This window comes from Gymnoscopelus braueri (assembly GCF_963280865.1).
Source record: "Gymnoscopelus braueri genome assembly, chromosome: 4".
Classification (NCBI taxonomy): Eukaryota; Metazoa; Chordata; class Actinopteri; order Myctophiformes; family Myctophidae; genus Gymnoscopelus; species Gymnoscopelus braueri.
In genome coordinates, this window is record NC_137605.1 from 19,869,802 (window position 1) to 19,887,723 (window position 17,922).

The 17,922-nt window shown below is 41.6% G+C and overlaps 1 protein-coding gene across 1 annotated transcript; it reads right to left on the bottom strand.

Moving 5' to 3' along the window:
• Positions 1-1,056: 1,056 nt before the first annotated feature.
• styk1b (serine/threonine/tyrosine kinase 1b) lies at positions 1,057-17,916 on the bottom strand (the record flags this gene model as incomplete). Its single annotated transcript, XM_080425810.1, has 17 exons — positions 17,765-17,916; positions 16,852-16,958; positions 16,104-16,185; positions 15,759-15,887; positions 13,319-13,464; positions 12,578-12,694; positions 12,061-12,154; positions 11,244-11,289; positions 8,422-8,486; positions 5,473-5,643; positions 4,586-4,936; positions 3,741-3,922; positions 3,271-3,345; positions 2,431-2,636; positions 1,850-1,890; positions 1,425-1,521; positions 1,057-1,249 (listed from the first exon to the last, which is right to left on the bottom strand). The coding sequence occupies exons 2-17, from the start codon at positions 16,918-16,920 to the stop codon at positions 1,057-1,059; spliced, it is 2,064 nt and encodes a 687-aa protein (XP_080281936.1). The 5' UTR covers positions 16,921-16,958; positions 17,765-17,916.
• Between the last annotated feature and the right edge of the window lie 6 nt (positions 17,917-17,922).

Consider the following 17,922-nt stretch of genomic DNA (forward strand, 5'->3'; position numbering starts at 1 on the left):
ACGGACATATCACAGTTAAAACCTTAGTATTAATACATGCATTTAACAAACCCAAATATGTGTTCTTTGTGTCCTTAAAGGATTAGTTCACCCCAAAAAACATTTTCTAGCAATTACACACCAATTCTTTCTTTTTTTTTGTCGCATTCCTAAGCCAATAATTTGATGACCGGCGGAGTCTCCGGTAAGAGACTCAAAGAGTCTCCATTGAGTCTCCTCCGCTGGTTATCAAATAATTGGCTTAGGAATGCGACAAAAACAAAAAATCTCCATGAATTCAAGGCTTCATGGGGTGTGTAATTGATAGAAAATAAGTAATTTTTGGGGTGAACTAGTCTTTTAATTCATCCCAACATAAAAACTTGAGATTCTGAAGTTATATAGATATATATATTACATCTCTTATTATACATTGGCTACAGGTTGTAAACCAGATTTGTAAACCTTCATAACTATATACACAGTATATAAACAACTACAAACAACTACAAGGTGAAGAGGAACCATTGTGTGTTGATCAAGTTTACTTATCTTAAGTCTAATCCAACACAATGGCTTTGATTGCATACAAATAATTCATGTTCCCCAGCTCACCATCACAGAGAGAAGTATTGACAAAAGCAGCGTGGCTTCCAACCTCCATTTCTGTAAACCCAAGAAGAGTACTGCTGCTTTTCATTCTAGCCGTGAAATTGAGGAATCATTCAAATTTGGGGCACCAGGTAAACCTGGTAGTATAGAAGACTAGCAGCAGTCTGGGTTATCCAGGACCGGCGTTGGGAACCACTGGACTCAAGGGTACTGACCAAAAACATGACAGAATGAGGTCTTCCTCATTTCCAATTAACAGTTTCTAAAAGTAAACAACTTTTCCATGAAGTACCAGAAATTAGTTCTTCTCACTCAACAAAAAGAGAGGACAGGACAATTTCGAGGACCAAAACGCCCTAAGTGTTCATAAAACACACATGTGTTTTCAAGGTGCTACTTGGGAGCATTTGTCACCGTAACATATAGTGCATGTTTGTTGCAGTGATTTTGGTTTGTTTTCTTTGTTCAGAAGACGGTATAACTGTTTGCTTCCCCATAACCGGCTTCCTTTAGGTACCGCTCAATGTTGACTGTCTCTGGCACCCTGATGACTTTGTCGTTGGCACTTTTCTCTCCTGACTGAAGCTTGCGGCTCAGCTCAGCTAGCGAGGGTCGATCCTGCTCCTTCCAGTGGCAGCAGGACTTGATGATGGAGTATCTAAGAGAGAAGATGACGTGGATGAGCGGCAGCCGTTAAAAATGCTGTCTTGTAACAAAAAGTACACAGCTAACACTTTTCATGAATGCAAATGCAGCACCCTCAAATAGCCAGGTAACATGTATTACAGGGTAATACACCCTGTAATACAGGGTAACTCGCGGGATATACTTACAGTGTATTAGAGGAGTGGGGAGGCCTTTTCAGTGTTTTCCCCCTTTGGTGGAACTGTAGAAGTTCTTTAACAGGGACTTCAGCAAACGGCGCTTCCCCTGGTAAGGACGAGGTGGTAGACAGGTCAGTGTCACAATCATAAGAGTGGAAATCTTGTGTATGGTTGGAATCTTTTAAAGGATGTTCATTTATTATACAGGCAAACCACGGTATACACCTGAAATCTTGGAAGAAAGGATGTACTTTCAAAAGAATTTGGTCACACTATGCAGCAGCAAGGATGTTCTACAGTGTGTCTGGGTCCTTTCAGACATTCAAATTCAATTCAATTCAATTCCATGTAATACTACAAACTATGCGATCTGATTCTTTTGAACAGACATATATCATTGCCATCCCAAAAGCAGAGCCTTAAAGTCAACTTACCAAGGGTTGCCATTTCATACAGCAAGATTCCAAACGACCAGCTACAAAGAGAGACACAGAAACGATTAGTGAATGAGGGAGGAAGCATGACTTCCATCCAGCAAATGCTCTTTATACATAATAATACAGTAACTTCTCTACAGGCGGTTTTGTGATATATCTGAATATTTGAATGAGGAGAGAGTGGTCAGTTAACACTCGTTTGGGTTTTCCTTTGTGAAACAACTTAAAAAGCACAAAAGGAAATAATCGCCACCCAGGGGGTAGGTCCTGGCTGAATTAAGTGACACAAGGGTTCACTGACGGGGTATTAATCTCCATCTCAGTGTATAAATTCACCTTGCTCAAATCTGTGTTGGAGGGGAGGAATTTATTGAGAATACTAGCGGATTCATACTTGTACCCTGTATACTTTGTTGACCGGGGTACATCAGGGGTCTATCACTAGCCCTCACATTTTTTCCTTCTACACCAAATCTCTTCGCCATAGATAGCCGATCTACAAGCTCACAGTGCGTCACAACGTAACGTGTTGTGAGCTTGTAGATCTGCCTGTTATAACACACAGCGGTCATACTTACATGTCACTGCTCTGACTGGCAGGTCTCTTCACCAGTATCTCGGGGGCCTGCCATTTCTTCTCACGGTCTTCACTCTTAGTGGCTCCCTGGTTTTTCTTGGTGTACACCGCCTCCAGGCCCCACAGCTTGGCCGTGCACTCCTTACTGACCAATATGCTGTGAGCACAGATCTTGCCATGGAGAAGATCCTTGCTGTGGAGGAACTCCTAATTTGGCAACAAGAAGGCAGCACATTCGGACGCATCAATGTGAGACTTTGGAGACAACATCTTAGGAACTGACACGCTTCAGTTCTTTGGTTGACAAAATGGTCAGTGAACGTTTTAGACATTGACTAATGGATGTCAGGGGAAATTGATTTATAGCATTTGGGAATGGAACTCTTGAATTCCTGTCTCAGTGAGATAAGAACGTTATATTTCCCCATCAATCAAATAATATAGGTATGTATTATAAATGCCCAATGTTAGCTACTGACATAACTTAGATATCCACATAACCACTTGAACCCAAATACTTCGCTGACTGGGGTCCCTCCTTTTTCCCTCTACACACCAAATCTCTTCTCGGAAATAGCTGATCTACAAGCTCGCTACTTGCTGAGTGTTCACCCTAGACGCTAGGGTTCATGTAGTTAACGATGGCTACTGATTTACATACAGTGGTGCAGGCAAATATTGTGTACAGGGCTGCAAAAATATGAATAGAAATATCAGCATAGTAAAATGAAAAGGGTTCCTGTGGTTCACAGGGTGATTTATGTGAGCTTGCAGTGATTTGAAAGTCAAACGTTTGGCCTGAACAGGCATAGAGACATTCACGAGACATTAGCATACTGACCAGTGCTGAAGCCACCTGCTTGGCCATGGTAAAGATTAGTTTCTCTGTCATCTCACACACAGGATCCACGTGGTCCTGAGAAACAAAAAGAATACTATCAACACAACTTCATCTTCGCCTATCATACAATAGGATACTAGCGTATTATTCACCATTAATCAATTACATTAGATTTTTTTTAAAACATTTACACATTTGTACATCGTACACATATCCAACATGCTTTAAAGTGCAAAGATGAGAAGTAGATAAACGATAAAATAATAAAATAACCATTTACTAGTGTATACTTTGTTAACCAGGGCTCTATAGGTCCCTCTATGCCAAAGGTCTTTACCGTCGGTCTACAATCTCAGAACGTGTTATATTAGATTGATCATGGTAATGGTCTCACTAGTGAGCAGTCACACACAGAATGAGGTAGGGAATTATCATTTGTATTTCTTTCTGGGGTCAAACAGACTCCCTACCTGTCGACATCGCCACAGATAGCTGAGCAAATCTCTGTTCTCCAGCTCCTCGACGACGGTAACCAGGGGGGCTCGCAGAGAGACCACCCCCAGCAGCTCTGGTAGGAAAGGATGAGGTCCCAGCTGGGCAAAGAAGGACGCAAAACCTAGGAAGTTGTGTCTTTCTGTGGCATCCGCAGTGTCTGAGGAGGGATGAAAAAAAAAACCCAATGAGAACCTTGTTTGAGATATTGTAGATCTATTCGTTATTTATCCAGAACTAGAAGAGCACATCCACTTAATGTAAATAATAAAACAACAAAAACAACTTGATGCTGAGAGACACAAGTCATGAATCACCGGAATTTCCATCACAGTGTAGGCTACAGTACTGCATCTGAATTATACAAGATTTTATCCCAGTCTTTGCTGTTATTGATTCTCTATGACATAGTACAGTAAGAATAGGGCATAGCAGTGGTGGCCATTTTGTGGTGCCACTGCTATGCCCTATACAATAGCATGAACTCGGGTAATATGGGACATCTACCTTTTTTAATTTCAAGGACCCCCAATTCAATGTGCATAAGGCCACGGACCTCCATTTCATACAACTGTTTATCTCTATAATGTTAATTGTTAATTTAACACTGAGAGTGTACAAGATAAATTGAACCAAATAGACCCATTTGTACACTCGGAGTTACAGAATCGTAAGGGGGTCTATTTAGTTCCTACTTCCTAACTATAAATCATTTAGCTGGGGACTCCTGGGGGTCCCCAAACCCCACGCTGAGAACCAGCGGCCTACAATATGATCTGAATATCAGCTGTTTTGGGGTGAACCTTTGCTTCGCTCCCCTCACCGTTGAGCACACGGAGCACCACGTTCCTGCTCTCCATGCGAGCCCGGTAGAGGGAGACCACCGAGTCCGTTTTCAGGGAGAACGCGGTGGGGAGCGGGGTGACCAGATTGAACGACTCGGGTAGCCTCTGGCGCGGAAGCTCCCTGGGCTGAACCACCGGGTTGACGGTGAACAAGGGCTTGACGGGATGGTGAGGCGGCGGGGCGTTGCCCGACAGGAGGGCGGGCATGCCCACGGCGACAGAGAGGCTCCTGGTCGAGGAGGTATGTAGAGGCGGGGTGAAAGTGGAGTAGGTACTGGGCATGTCCAGGGCTATGCTCTCATGCTCCAGGACATTGATACCGGCCGGAGCTGAGGAGAGAGAGAGAGAGGGGGGGGGGGTGTTTAGATATGGGTGTGAGGGGATTATTAGGGGATCAGTGCCAGTATTAGCATCACAATACACCAGGGCATTAGCAGGATAAATAAAGATATTAGTGAAAGGATGGGCTGACGAATGCCAAACACCTCATGCAAACTCCTGAGCGTGTAGTTCACTACAACATACATTATATAGCTCACAGAGCTTAATTATAGTTTATTTACAGCACACTCATCTAAAAGCAGGGATTACAAAGTTATTTATGAGAAAATATAAAAAGATGGTCTGCATTTGTATAGTGCCTTTATCCGAAGCGCTTTACAATGTGCGTTACACTAACACATTCACACACTGACAGTAGAGGCAGTCAACCATGCAAGGTACCAGTCCCTCATCTGGAGCCTTCCTATAGCTCCAGTGTCTAGTGTCTTGCTCAAGGACCATTTTGGATACGAAGCCGCATTGTATTCGTATAGCACAGAATGTGCAGTCCTTTCTGCACATTATAAAAGCACATTTGTCTTACCATCGATGCCTTGCAGCACCCTCCTGACACGCTTCCCAGAGGCCTGTGGTCGGATGCGGTCCACCTTCTCTGGACAGAAGCGCAGCAGAAGGATGAAGACCAGGGTGACCAGGAAAGAGGCCAGCAGAAACACTGGCACGATGATCACCTCCTGCTCGTACAAACGGATTTCTGTAAAGACAGAGCAGAGAGATATGAGGAAATGTCAGCTGGCTTATTGTTGCCGACTTATCCTCGAAGGGCCTTACAGCCGTCTGTCCTGTTTATCCAGAAAGGCAAATGACTTGCAACGTGTAAATCAAGAATCAAGAGGGTTTACTGTATTTGTCACTCTCTCATACAGGTACAAGAAGCAAAATATTGGTGTGACGTGTTCCTCAAGACTGTGCCAACAACAATATACACAAGATAATAATAGAGAAGAATACTTTAAATAGTAAACAGTACAGGTCAGACACACGGAATGTTCAGAATTGGGGGGGGGAGATATACACCTACAGTACACTTATTTTTTTGTTTTTTTTGTTTTAAGGGTTTGCTGTTTTGTTTTTGTTTTTTTGTCATTGTCCTCTCTGACAGCAACAAGGAAAAACTGTTCCTGAGCCTTGAGCCCCAGGCTTTGAGAAACCTCAGACACTTGCCTGTCCACATTGTCACAAAGAGTTTGCTACTGGGGTGGTGTACGTCTTTCACAATCCTTGAGTGTGAGCGTCTGTAAGTGTCTTTGTGCAGGCTACCTCTATATTTACGAAGATCACATGTCCTCACAAAAGTAGAGTGATTAGGACTTTTTGCCATTCCTCACTTGCCAGGCTTAGGTTTAGAATTAAAAGTACATTATGGTTTGGGTTGGGGAATATGGGTCAATGGAAACAATCTGAAGGTTCTCACATGTGTGTATGGGGGGAGGGGGGGTGTTCAGACTTGTCATTAAAATGTCTCCTGCATTATCTGGCCACAAAAGGACAGGTTTAAACACAGATGTGAACGCAATCAAATGGTCCTCAAGATTTCATGCGTTATCATTGCTCAAAGGCACTTTCAGAGGTGGCCTGGTACAAATGTCCACATAATTAGAGTAATGTAAATCCTCCGTCACGCATGTATGTACATTTTTTGCAAGTCATTGTTCGTCAGGGAATGCCAAGCAGCCTACACCAGCAGCTAGACAAAAACAAGTTCTCCTCTTCCTCCTTCTCCCACGCTGCAGTTCTCAAATGAAGCAAGCTGGTGTTGTCTACAATGTCTGTGAACCTTGAAAACTCCATAGTAAAAAAAAACTAAAAAACACTGTACACTGAAAATACTTTAATGATTTAGCTTTTAAATATGTATTACTCCATACTTACAAATATGAGACCTGAGCATAAAAGCTAATTCAGTAAAGTAATTTTATTGTGTGGTGAATCTTTTCACTACATATTGCTATGGGCAATTTAATGCAGTCCTGAGAGAATTACTTAACATTCAGCATGCTTGTCTTTTCTGTTTATTTAAAATCCCCCTCCAGACACATATGATTCAAATCTAGTTTCAAATGGTTTTCCCACATAAAAACAAACAACTGAAAATAGAAGCTCGTCTACTCTTTCAACTTCATTCAGGTTTCAGCAAAGTGGTCATTTGCATATTGGACCATGATAGGCTGACTGGATTGGTGACATCACACAGCCAAGCTCAGATTTTGAGGAAGTACAGAGAAGCTCCCTGGGAAGCTCCCCATCTCCAGTGAAAGAATGTGAAAAGGACGCTCTGGTGTCAAGTTCTGCACATACATGTACAACAGTCTGTATCAGTCATGCCTCCAAGAGGAGAACTGTTGGAGTGGTGTCTGGCATTTTGTTTTAAAATACAAAATGACCATCCCTTTTCCTCAGGGCTGGTATGGCTGACTTTAAGGGATTAAGAAGCTGTGCGTCTGCTCTCCAAAAAAGAACATAATTCCAAGATATAATGGAGACCTGGCTACACACTGAATAAAAACACTGAATATAGGAGACAATCATGTCATTTGCATTGTTTCATTTGTTGGAAATGTGTCAGCACAAGCTATTCTCAGCTCCATGTGGGTATACATTCCGGTATCTGCATTAACCACTTAAACCCTACCGTAGCCTGTATATACCTTGTTGACTGGGGTCTGCAGGAGTCTATCCTTGGCCCCTCTCTTTTGCCCTCAACACCAAATGTCTTTGCCGAAAATTGTGTCACATTGTGATGCGTTGTGAGGTTGTAGATCTGATCTTTTCACTGAATGTTTCACCTATTATGACATGCCCAGAATAGGGATGCTAGGGCTCAAATGTTTAAGCCATCCTGAGAACGTACCACTTTTTGCGATCACCTCACTCGCCAAAAATAACTGATGTTCAGAGAGTGGCGTGGCCGTATGATGAGGTATGAATTGCTCACAATTGGCTAGTCACATAATATTGTGAAATTTACTATAGCTCATAATGAGACATAACAGCATTTGGTTAGTGTCCACTTGGAGTTTTCATAAGAGTCCCTTTTGGAGAGCAACCTCGGATAACTAAATTGTGTAGAATGTTCATATCTACAGTACTTTGTGCTATATGAAGTATTTTGTATGTTGAATGCTGATCTCTGAACTTTTCAGGCGAATCAAAAAAAGGAAAATCCTGTCTATTTAGATTTTTGTTTTAGGCAGAGACAACTTCAATTTTCACTTTGTTTTTGACGCTTTCAGAGGAAACCTTGAATGTGCATATAGGCCTATTCCATGTAGCCCAATTCAGGAGCTACATTGCAGCTAAGAATTATTTTATCCTGTTTATCGAAAACAAACAAATCTTAAGAGCTAGGAAGGATTTCAATCAAAATCAATCATACGGTAGTCACAGTACAGTCAAATGACCCAGTAGGCAACATTATATTATAACATTCATACATATTCCTCTAGTTCCAACATACAGACAGATAACTCACCACAGATGGTATCCCCATGCTCGCAGCGGTAGTCTGCCTCAGACAACGACGTCCCTCCAGACATCCTGTCAGATGGTAAGAGAGATGTGAGCCCGTGACAGTGAGAACCTATGCCCAATTTATACATTATATTCCATCATACGACAGTGTCCTATCATCTATGCCAGTGGTTCTCAACCTTTTCAGGCTGTGACCCCCCAAAATAATCATATTTGACCTGGGGACCCCCCAAAATAATCATATTTGAACTAGGGACCCCTAGAGTTGAGGCATAAAGTTCCACAAATAAATATTGTGAAAATAGCAGATCTACAAACGCCTCTCGTTTAGAGGCGTTGTGAGCTTGTAGATCGGCTATTTTAAATTTTGCCAATGTTTGACCATTTTTTATTGTATAGTTTGTTGCATGCAGTAATGGTCTTTTTCTTTTCTTTCTTTCTTTGTTTTTAGGTCTTAAAAGTCCTAAAATTGTCACTTCACTGTCCTCTGGGGACCCCCCCAAAATCACAGACCCACAGGTTGAGAACCACTGTCCTATGCTGAAAATGGCAGATCAACATGCTCATGCAACATGTTGTGAACTTGCACATCTGCTATTTTAGGCGTGGGACACAGGGTTGAGTTCATCTGCTGTGCAAAGCCCAAAACTCAATTAATTGGTGTCCTATCTTTGTGTTTTATTAATTTCCAATAAACATTTATGAAGTAGTGTGCCTGTGGCCGTAAGGATTTTCAAAGGAAATATCTTGCATAGGATAGGATTATATAACCATGTTCATTCAGTGTGTGTCTTTGGGTGTTATAGCTACTGTGCACAGTAGCATACTGTTCTAGTTCAGTTTCACTGAATTAAGTGCATCTAATTTTTACACTTTCACATTTAAATTAGCACTCCAGATTTGGCTGCGTAGCATAGCTAATGATGGGATTAAGTGAGAAGATGGTTTAGAATGACCTCGACTCTCAGTCTGAGAGCAGCGGTCTGTGATGGTAACATGAGTTCTATTAATCAGTAGAAGAAGGTGTCTGAGATCGCAAAGAGAGCCAAGTGTAACCGGAACCTATCAGACATCTCGTTCTCTCTCACTCACTCACGTGTACAAACTCAATCTATCTTCCTCCTTTCTTTCTTCCTTCATTCCTCCCTTTCAGGAACTCATAATTAAAAACCCACACTTGCCTGAGACTTGATACTCTACTGTATCTCTTTCACTTTTAAACAGATAATGAGTAAAGACATTCATGATATACCTAGTAGTACTGCTTGCTGAGGTCTTGAGTCGCTCACTGACACCCTGCCCCAAAAGCTAAGCAATGACCTGTCAAACTAGTGGATGGATGTGGCTTGATATTGAATCAACAGTAAGACAGCGATGGCCGATGGGTGTGTGTGTGTGTGCGCGTGTGTGTGTGTGTATGTATGTGTTCTAGCTGCACTCCTCTAATAATGACCTGTGTGCATTCTCTCAACCTGTCCATCTGCATTTTTGCTCCAGCGAGGATATTGTTATCCACCCAAAGGGCAAACACCTATTTACACTCCTACACAATGTATAAAGACACGCTGTCACGCATGCACTAAGGACCTGTCTAATCCAAGAGCATCGCCTACTGTACACACACTGCCTGAGCTTTCTATTTAATGCCTGAGCATTAAATAAAAAGACACACCCAAATTGAGAGCTACACATATTTGATTACAATTCAAATATAAATCATGGATGCCACGTGGGAAGTACAGCTGAAGACAGACTTTTTACTCCTCATGCACATTCACTTACAGCCACAAAGTATAGTACAGTGGTTCTCAAAGTGGGAAACCGACATTAAAAAGTTTGAGGACCACTGGTATAGTACATTGAAATGATATAGGCCTATGTATGGTCTAGAAAACAAAATGCGCTGATCTTACCTCTCTCCTTTTTTGTGTCTTATGGCTGTAGACAGAAAATCTTCAATCCAGTCCAATTATGTTAATGAATTAATCTGCCAGTGATCATGCTGTTGCTCATACAGTCACATACATCTTCCCGGTTAAAGGCTGTGTTTAGTCCAGGTGTAGCTCTTTTACTCAATCTTCCATTGTCACCTGTTTCTCTCTCGCTGTCTCTCAGGTGATTTGCACGGCTCAGGGGAGACAACTGTGTTGTATTCTGTTTGTCTAAGTTACAGCTTCAGTGTTGTTGCCTCAACTCCGCCCACTCCACCTGTGACCCAATCCCTATTCTTTTCCTTTTTCACTTCCTCCTCAATTAAGTCTGCGATGACCAAGATCACACTGATGTCAGGCTGTGCAGTGATCTCCGACCTTGGAGTTCTTCCGTCTTATAAATCCTTTTCCACGCTGTCAGTTTGTTGTGTGTCAGCTAAGGCTCGCCCTGCCTCTCTCGTTCTCTTTGTCTAACCAAACTGGTCCTGCCAGTGCCACTCGCCCCCCCCCCCCCCCCCCACCCCACCATGCAATCTGTTTTCTCCTCAGCCTTTTGTTAGTCATATCTGGCATTTTCTCTAAGTCTATCTGCAGTTAGATCTAGCCAAAGGCTTTCCTGTTCCTAGAACCAGAATGGCAACCTTTTGTCACCTGTGCAGCACTTGGTCAGTGATGATGATGAGATGTGTTTCAAAGGAGCTGATCAAATGACGAAACAAACAAGTGTAAAGCAATATCTACAGTATTTATTAGGGGCCAGGAGAATCTCTGAAGATGAATGGGGGCGATCTCAAGGCTGGGGACTAAGCATATAAACAGCTTATCGATTTGCTTTGCAATTCCCATGATCTATGAGCAGACAGGCAGTGTCTGAAGGCAGGCTTCAGGTTATAGTTTGGCAGATGATTTAGCTGGCAGAGGCCCAATCCACTTCTCTCCTGGAACACAGATTGGACAAAGATTATAAGGGGAAAAAAAATAAGGAAATTAATTGTGATTTGAACCTAGCCTAGTGTCCCTATTCTGGGGCGAACATTTAGTCAAAATAACAGATCTATAAGCTCACAACGCATCGCAATGAGCTTCTAGATCAGCTATTTTGATGTTTGGTGTAGAGGGAAACAAGGAGGGGGCCTAGTATAGACCCCTGGGGGACTCCGGTCAACAAAGTTAAGTATATGGGGTTTAAGTGGTTAAAAGGGTGGCTGGAAATTATGTGCAACCCTCAAACATATCAAAGTGACCAAAGCAGTCAAATATCAAAGTAGCCTTAGGTTGCATAATACAATATTAATCAGTAGTTAAATAAACGTAACTTTATGTATCATGAAGTCTCATGGGTGTAGCTTGTTAAGACATTTTTGAATTAAATGTCATCAAATCAGGCAACAAATGGCATCACTTTGACAACAATTTAGTTTGAATACTGTAACTGTAAATTATTAGTGTTTCTTTATATACTGTATTTTTGAGCCAAATATATTCCTAGTCTTTTCTTGTAGTAAAATCATTTTAAAGAAGACATTCTATGTGTAAAAGACTTCATTTATAAAGCCAGGGAGAAACAGCAATCTGCTTTGTATACTGTCAACATCTGTTTTAGGAATATGTTAACTATTAACTAACATCCATGACAATGAATCACATTCATTTGCATGGATGAATGTGTCTGGTAAGCAATGATAATAATATCCTTATTAATATCTCACCTATGCAGTGGGCCATGAGCTCAAATCTATCATTGCCCCAGAACATCTCTGGCTTGCCGTCGACGTGACACACAACCATTGGGAAGCCAAATGACTGGCAAAGACAAGGTAAGAAAGAGAGATTTGGTTAATTTTACCTTCCATAACTGGATATAATCCTGAAGTCATATGTTACAGAAAGTGGACCATCCATTTTTGGTCATGAGTTTTACTGTGAGTGTCTGCATTTGGGTGGACCAAAAAAAATCCCATTCTGTTCTTTTTGTTTCTCATGTGGAGTCTTTCTTTCTTTTTGTTTTAATTTTTTGCAAGATAAGATGTAAACTATAGACTTGCACATATGTAGTATTTTGTCTTTTTCTCCACCTCATCTGTCATAATTTCATCTCACACATTGATTGATCAATTGCATCTGTTTTTTTCTCCATAACCAAATGAAACTGAATTAAACTTGCAGTTAGTAACAGGACCTAATAGGCCTATGGAGGAGAGAACAGTGGCCGTGAGTCATACTGACCCCATGTTCGAGTGCTTCCTCCGTTGTACTTTTCAACTTGTCTTTGATTTGCTTAGAGGTGGACAGCTTCAGCAGCTCTTCAATCTCATTGGCCGAGAGCCCTGCCTTCATTGCTGCCTGGAAGTGAATGGGAACACAATAGTAGTACTATGATAATACAATAATAATAATAATAATAAAAATAATAATAATAATAACACATTTTTGTTGAAAACCCAACTTTGTCGCAACCATTCTCTTATGGACTGAAGAATAAGATACCAAAAAGATAAATTACGATTACAAATGGAATAGAAAACAAGCATCTTCACTATGTTGAAATAGAGTTTCTCCTAGGTGCAGAGGGGAAATCGTTCCATAGATTTTAAATGGGAGTGTGAGAACAGGCAGGATGTGACAATGAGCCTCGTTGGCTTTTCGCATTATCCGATCGTTTTCATGTAATATACCACAGTGGGAACAAGCTCTCGCTTTTCTGTGGCTTTTAATTGTCTGCCAAATAAAGTATTCTGTCGTCTCTGTCGGGTGGAAACCTCATATGTCCAAAACTGTTACTTTTCAGGATTCAAAAATAGCAAAAGTAGCAGATCTGCTCAAGCTCAAAAGTTTCTAATTCTGATACTTTTGTAGGGCATTCATTTATGAAAAAACACAAAAAGTTAAAATATGGAGATAAGAGGTTTCGGCCCGAGAGCAACGCTATTCTATTCTATAGATAAGATACACAAAGGAATGTGATACCTCAGACAGTGAGGCTGGCTGGGTGATGTCCTTGTCCTCACTCCAGATCCTTCTCCACAGCTCTCTAGACACCTGCTCCACCTGCCTGTCTCCGCCCGTCTCCCGTTCCTGTACCGCTGCCACAAAGCGCATGGCAGACAGGGAGCCTGGGAGAAACACACAGATGAACCACTTAAACCCTCTATTCATGGTCAAATGGACCCGAGTTGCATCTGTACTTGGACTGCTTTTTTCCCCTCTGCGCCAAATTTCTTCGCCCAAAATAGCTGATCTACAAGCTCGCAACGCATCGCAACGCAACGCATCGCAACGCGCGTGTTGTGAGCTGGTAGATCGGATATGTTTGGCAAACATTCCCCCTAGAATCGTATCTGCCCACTGCAGATACGAATCTTACTACTATATAATTGACAAAAGCTCCGAAAGTTCGTGCGGGATTCGCAAGCACAGGATCACTCCACATGCCTCCAAGACCTGTCACAGACTGTTGATCAGAGCTATGGCTATGTTTTAGGCTCCTTACCCCACCTCGATCAGTGATCGGACTCTCGGTTTGATCGATTCTCTGATTTTCCTATCAGACCCTCAGCCTGATCTGGCAGGTTGCCATAGCAACCAGATACAGGAAGTCTGACCTCTTTATCACATGACCGAGGTTGGGAGGTTGGGAGGATGTGACTAGAGGTTAGGGCCGCAAAGCAAAGCAGGGAGCCGAGGGGAGACGGACTTCGCATGACGTGTGTGCAGAGCTATAATTAGCCGTCATGGTTCATAAATATCTCTTACAGAGCCATGCCACGCAAAAAAATACCATCTCTGGGCCGTTGGACCCGAAATGCCAAGCCAATGAGTGTCCTTCGTGCAGTAGAACATCTAAACGCAACACGCTGTAAAAGCAAGAGCGTAAAACATAAAAGGACCACAAAAAGGGACAGAAACTTCAGAAGAGCATGGACACCTCCACACCAACCCACAGAAATAGTTGACTTTCACACACCAACTATGGATAGCGTCTGCAATTCATGCCATGCTGTCATGTTCCCCTGGGAAAAATCAAAAGGTCCTGTTGGTAAGAAGTCCTTCCGTGACTGTTGCCAATATGGAAAGATCCAACTCCAAACATTCATGGACCCCACTCCTAGACTACAATCTCTGTTTGACAGGGACTCTCTCCAATCCAGGCAATTCATGGACAACATCAGGCAGTATAATGGTTTAGTATCAATGGCTTCCAGGAACGTCACTGGTAAGATAGTGGAGTTCAAAGGACAAGGACCAAAGACATTCAAGATGAGTGGCCAGATGTACCACATTACTCCATCTGCAATCTTTCCTGACAGTACAAAGATGCCCAAATTCTCACAAATCTTTGTCTTTGGGCTGTTACGGTTGGCTGTCCCACAGGGTCCATGTAGCATGGATTGACAAACCAGTTTATGCAGCTCCGGCTCCTTCTGTGGGTCAGGTATGTCTGCTCGAATTATTTGATCAATGTCATCCACAATCAAGATTTCATGTAGGAGCAGTAGGATGTGGGCATGTTTGAGTCCTCTCATTTGTCCCTCAACGGTATGTACTCTAGCCTTTAACTTCCCAAAGACACCGAGCTTGATGTCGTGGAGAAGTTCATCGAGACTCCTTTTGAAAACTTTGTTGACAATGTCTGGTCTGTCACCCGGCTGCTGTCCTGGAAATATGTTCATTAGTACACCGTCACTCTTTGGGTTTGCCGTAATTGTGATAAAGAGGTCAAACTTCCTGTATCTGGTTGCTATGGCAAGCGCATCAAGATAGTGTTTGTAGAGGTATCTGGGGCTACCGGTGTGTGAAGCCGGAAGAAAGATCTGTTTACCAATCCTGGTTTCCTCAGTATCTTCTGGCTGATTTAGCTGAGTAGCCAGGACATTACATTTCGTAATGATGTGTTTACTTTACTATTTTTTTTTATGTTTTTTGTTTTTTTGTTTCGTAATGATGTGTTTTTTATTTGTTAAACTAGATGTGAGGGCCCTGACATCTAGTTATTCTAATTGACAAATGTTTTTATTTTTCCACAGGGTTAAAATACCATCTCAAGGCGGCACACTTAATATTATGTATAAGAGCATCCTGTGATTTATGTATCCACAAACATGCATGAATGTAATTTGTTTGGCACAATTGTTATAGTCGACAATATGACAGTGAGTGTTGACAACAAGAACATTTATAACTCAAATCACAAACTGATAATAAACATGCATGATAATTTTGTTGTCTTGCAAACCTTCTGTTTCCCAGATGGCCTCTCTACCCATTCAGCTATGGCTGTCCCAAAGCAAACACCATCCAACTTTATTTCTGCACACTAGGTCCAAAATTAGGAACTGTATGCAGGACTTGGTTGTGAGTGATTTAAAGAGTACATCTCATTGTTCAAGTCTTAGTAGTATATTGTTACCTTTCTTGAACATAGCTTCAAAGGGGTCTGATGGTGCCTTGATAGGAACATCACAGTATTGGGATAACCGATTCAGATCCTTCATCATGTACAGAAACTTGTTTGGTACCAGTCCAGGAGGCTTATTACCTATGAGACCAAAACAATATTGTCATGTTACAGGATGAAGCAGTTGCACATAATTGTCCACAGAGGACTGTAGAGATCCGAGGACATTAATATTTAGGCTACTGGGCTGTATGCCAGGTTAAGTTCCAACTAAATACACTAACATTTTGAAAGGAAACAAGGCATGTGATGTGAATACAGGTGATTACAATTGCCTCTTTTCTCATTAAAACGTACCTGATCCCTGCATGACGCCACCCAAAAATGCGGGACGTAATTTGAGCTCTATGTTCCACACGTTTCTATAGCGGCACATGATCTGAAAGATCAATTGAGAGCGCTCATTGAAAGAAGCCTATGTCCCATAGGGCAGTGATTTCTCAACCTGTGGGTCAGAACCCCCAGGGAGGTCCCCAAGTGATTTTGAGGGGGTCCCCAGATGATGTGCTTAATGTGCAACATTGTTTTCTCACTCAACAGTAAACAAACCAACACACACTGTATAAGTGTATACAGGGTAATTGCACATTTCTAAAGTGACAATTTAAGGACTTTTAAGACCTTTTTAATACCGAAAACAAATTACACCGCTTCGGCATCAAAAGTAATCAATAAACTATACTATGAAACGTTTTCAAACATTGGCCAAATTGAGAAATATTACCTGAGAAAGAGGCAGACATTGTGAAAATAGCTGATCTATACTGTCAAACAAAATGTAATGCCTCAACTCCTACTTTCCAAGTGCTTGTCAGGATGGGGGGTCCCCCAGTTCAAATTAGATGGGGGGGGCACTGCCTGGAAAGGTTGAGAACCACTGCCATAGGGGACCAAGAGGAGTAACTAACTATTCTAACATGATCTGCAAAGGCAAAATGATCAATGCAACAACATGACTTGTGTGCAATCTGTGCATAAATCTGTATATCTAATTCTATCAAATTTCTCCTATTATGACAATTGATTCAAGAAGAAGTATAGTCACCTCAAAGCCCAGCCAGGAGTATGGAGACACCACATCATAGAACAACTCCACCACTTTCTTAGATGTCATCTTCACAACAGTTGAGTCACGTGCTTCTTGTAGTATGTCTGTGATGCTGATAAAAAACAGGAAAGTGCGCTTTCAAAAAGGATTACCGTAAAAAGAAGTAACACGGAGTCAGTCTTAAATAATAATCAGGTTTACTCAATTATTTGCACAGGAGAGACAAGGTGGTACAGCATCAAAATATTCTCTACTGGTAATACAAAATGTACATCAATATAACAGACAGTTTATCTTTAATTAAGCCCACCCCACAATATAACATCAACATGAATATAGGGGCGAAGGCTCATCTTGGTGGCAAGGTTGTCTGTGCTAAGGCATCATGGATAAACTGTAGCCACAACTTTCATGGGTAAGAAAGAGTAGGCCAGGGAGCAAGGACATCTTATATCAGTAGTTACAGAACTGTCCCTTCTGAGCAAATACATCATACTTTATGCAATTATCCAAAGTGATCAATACAGTAATCATAATCTAATACACTATGGATTATAAATTATCCATCAGATGCAATTCCAAGAGTTATTTTAGCTGTAATGGCAATACAACGTTCATTAAAATGAGCCTATATACGTTTATAAGGTAGCAGTGGACTTTGTCTTGACTTTGATCAGAAAGTGGGTCAAAGTTCAGTCAGAGAACCATGTGAGCCTGTGAAAGCCTGAAAATAGCCGATCTACAAGCTCACAACACGTGGCATCGCGACGTGTTGCGAGCTTGTAGATCGGGTATTTTCGGCGAGCAATACCACCCGTACAACGAAATATAAATGAAGCATAAACACTTGTTAAAATCTTGCACCTAATATCGTAGACAAAACAACAGAAACAACACAAATACAATTCACCTTGGTTGATTTCAGCTGCATGCAGATCGCAGAACTGTATTATGTTAGGATTCCATTACATTCACCATCGACGAACATAAATAAATAGAGTTATAAACAATATATGAATAGAAAATAGACACACCAAAAAATGTTTCTGTGTACAATTCTGCTTCTCT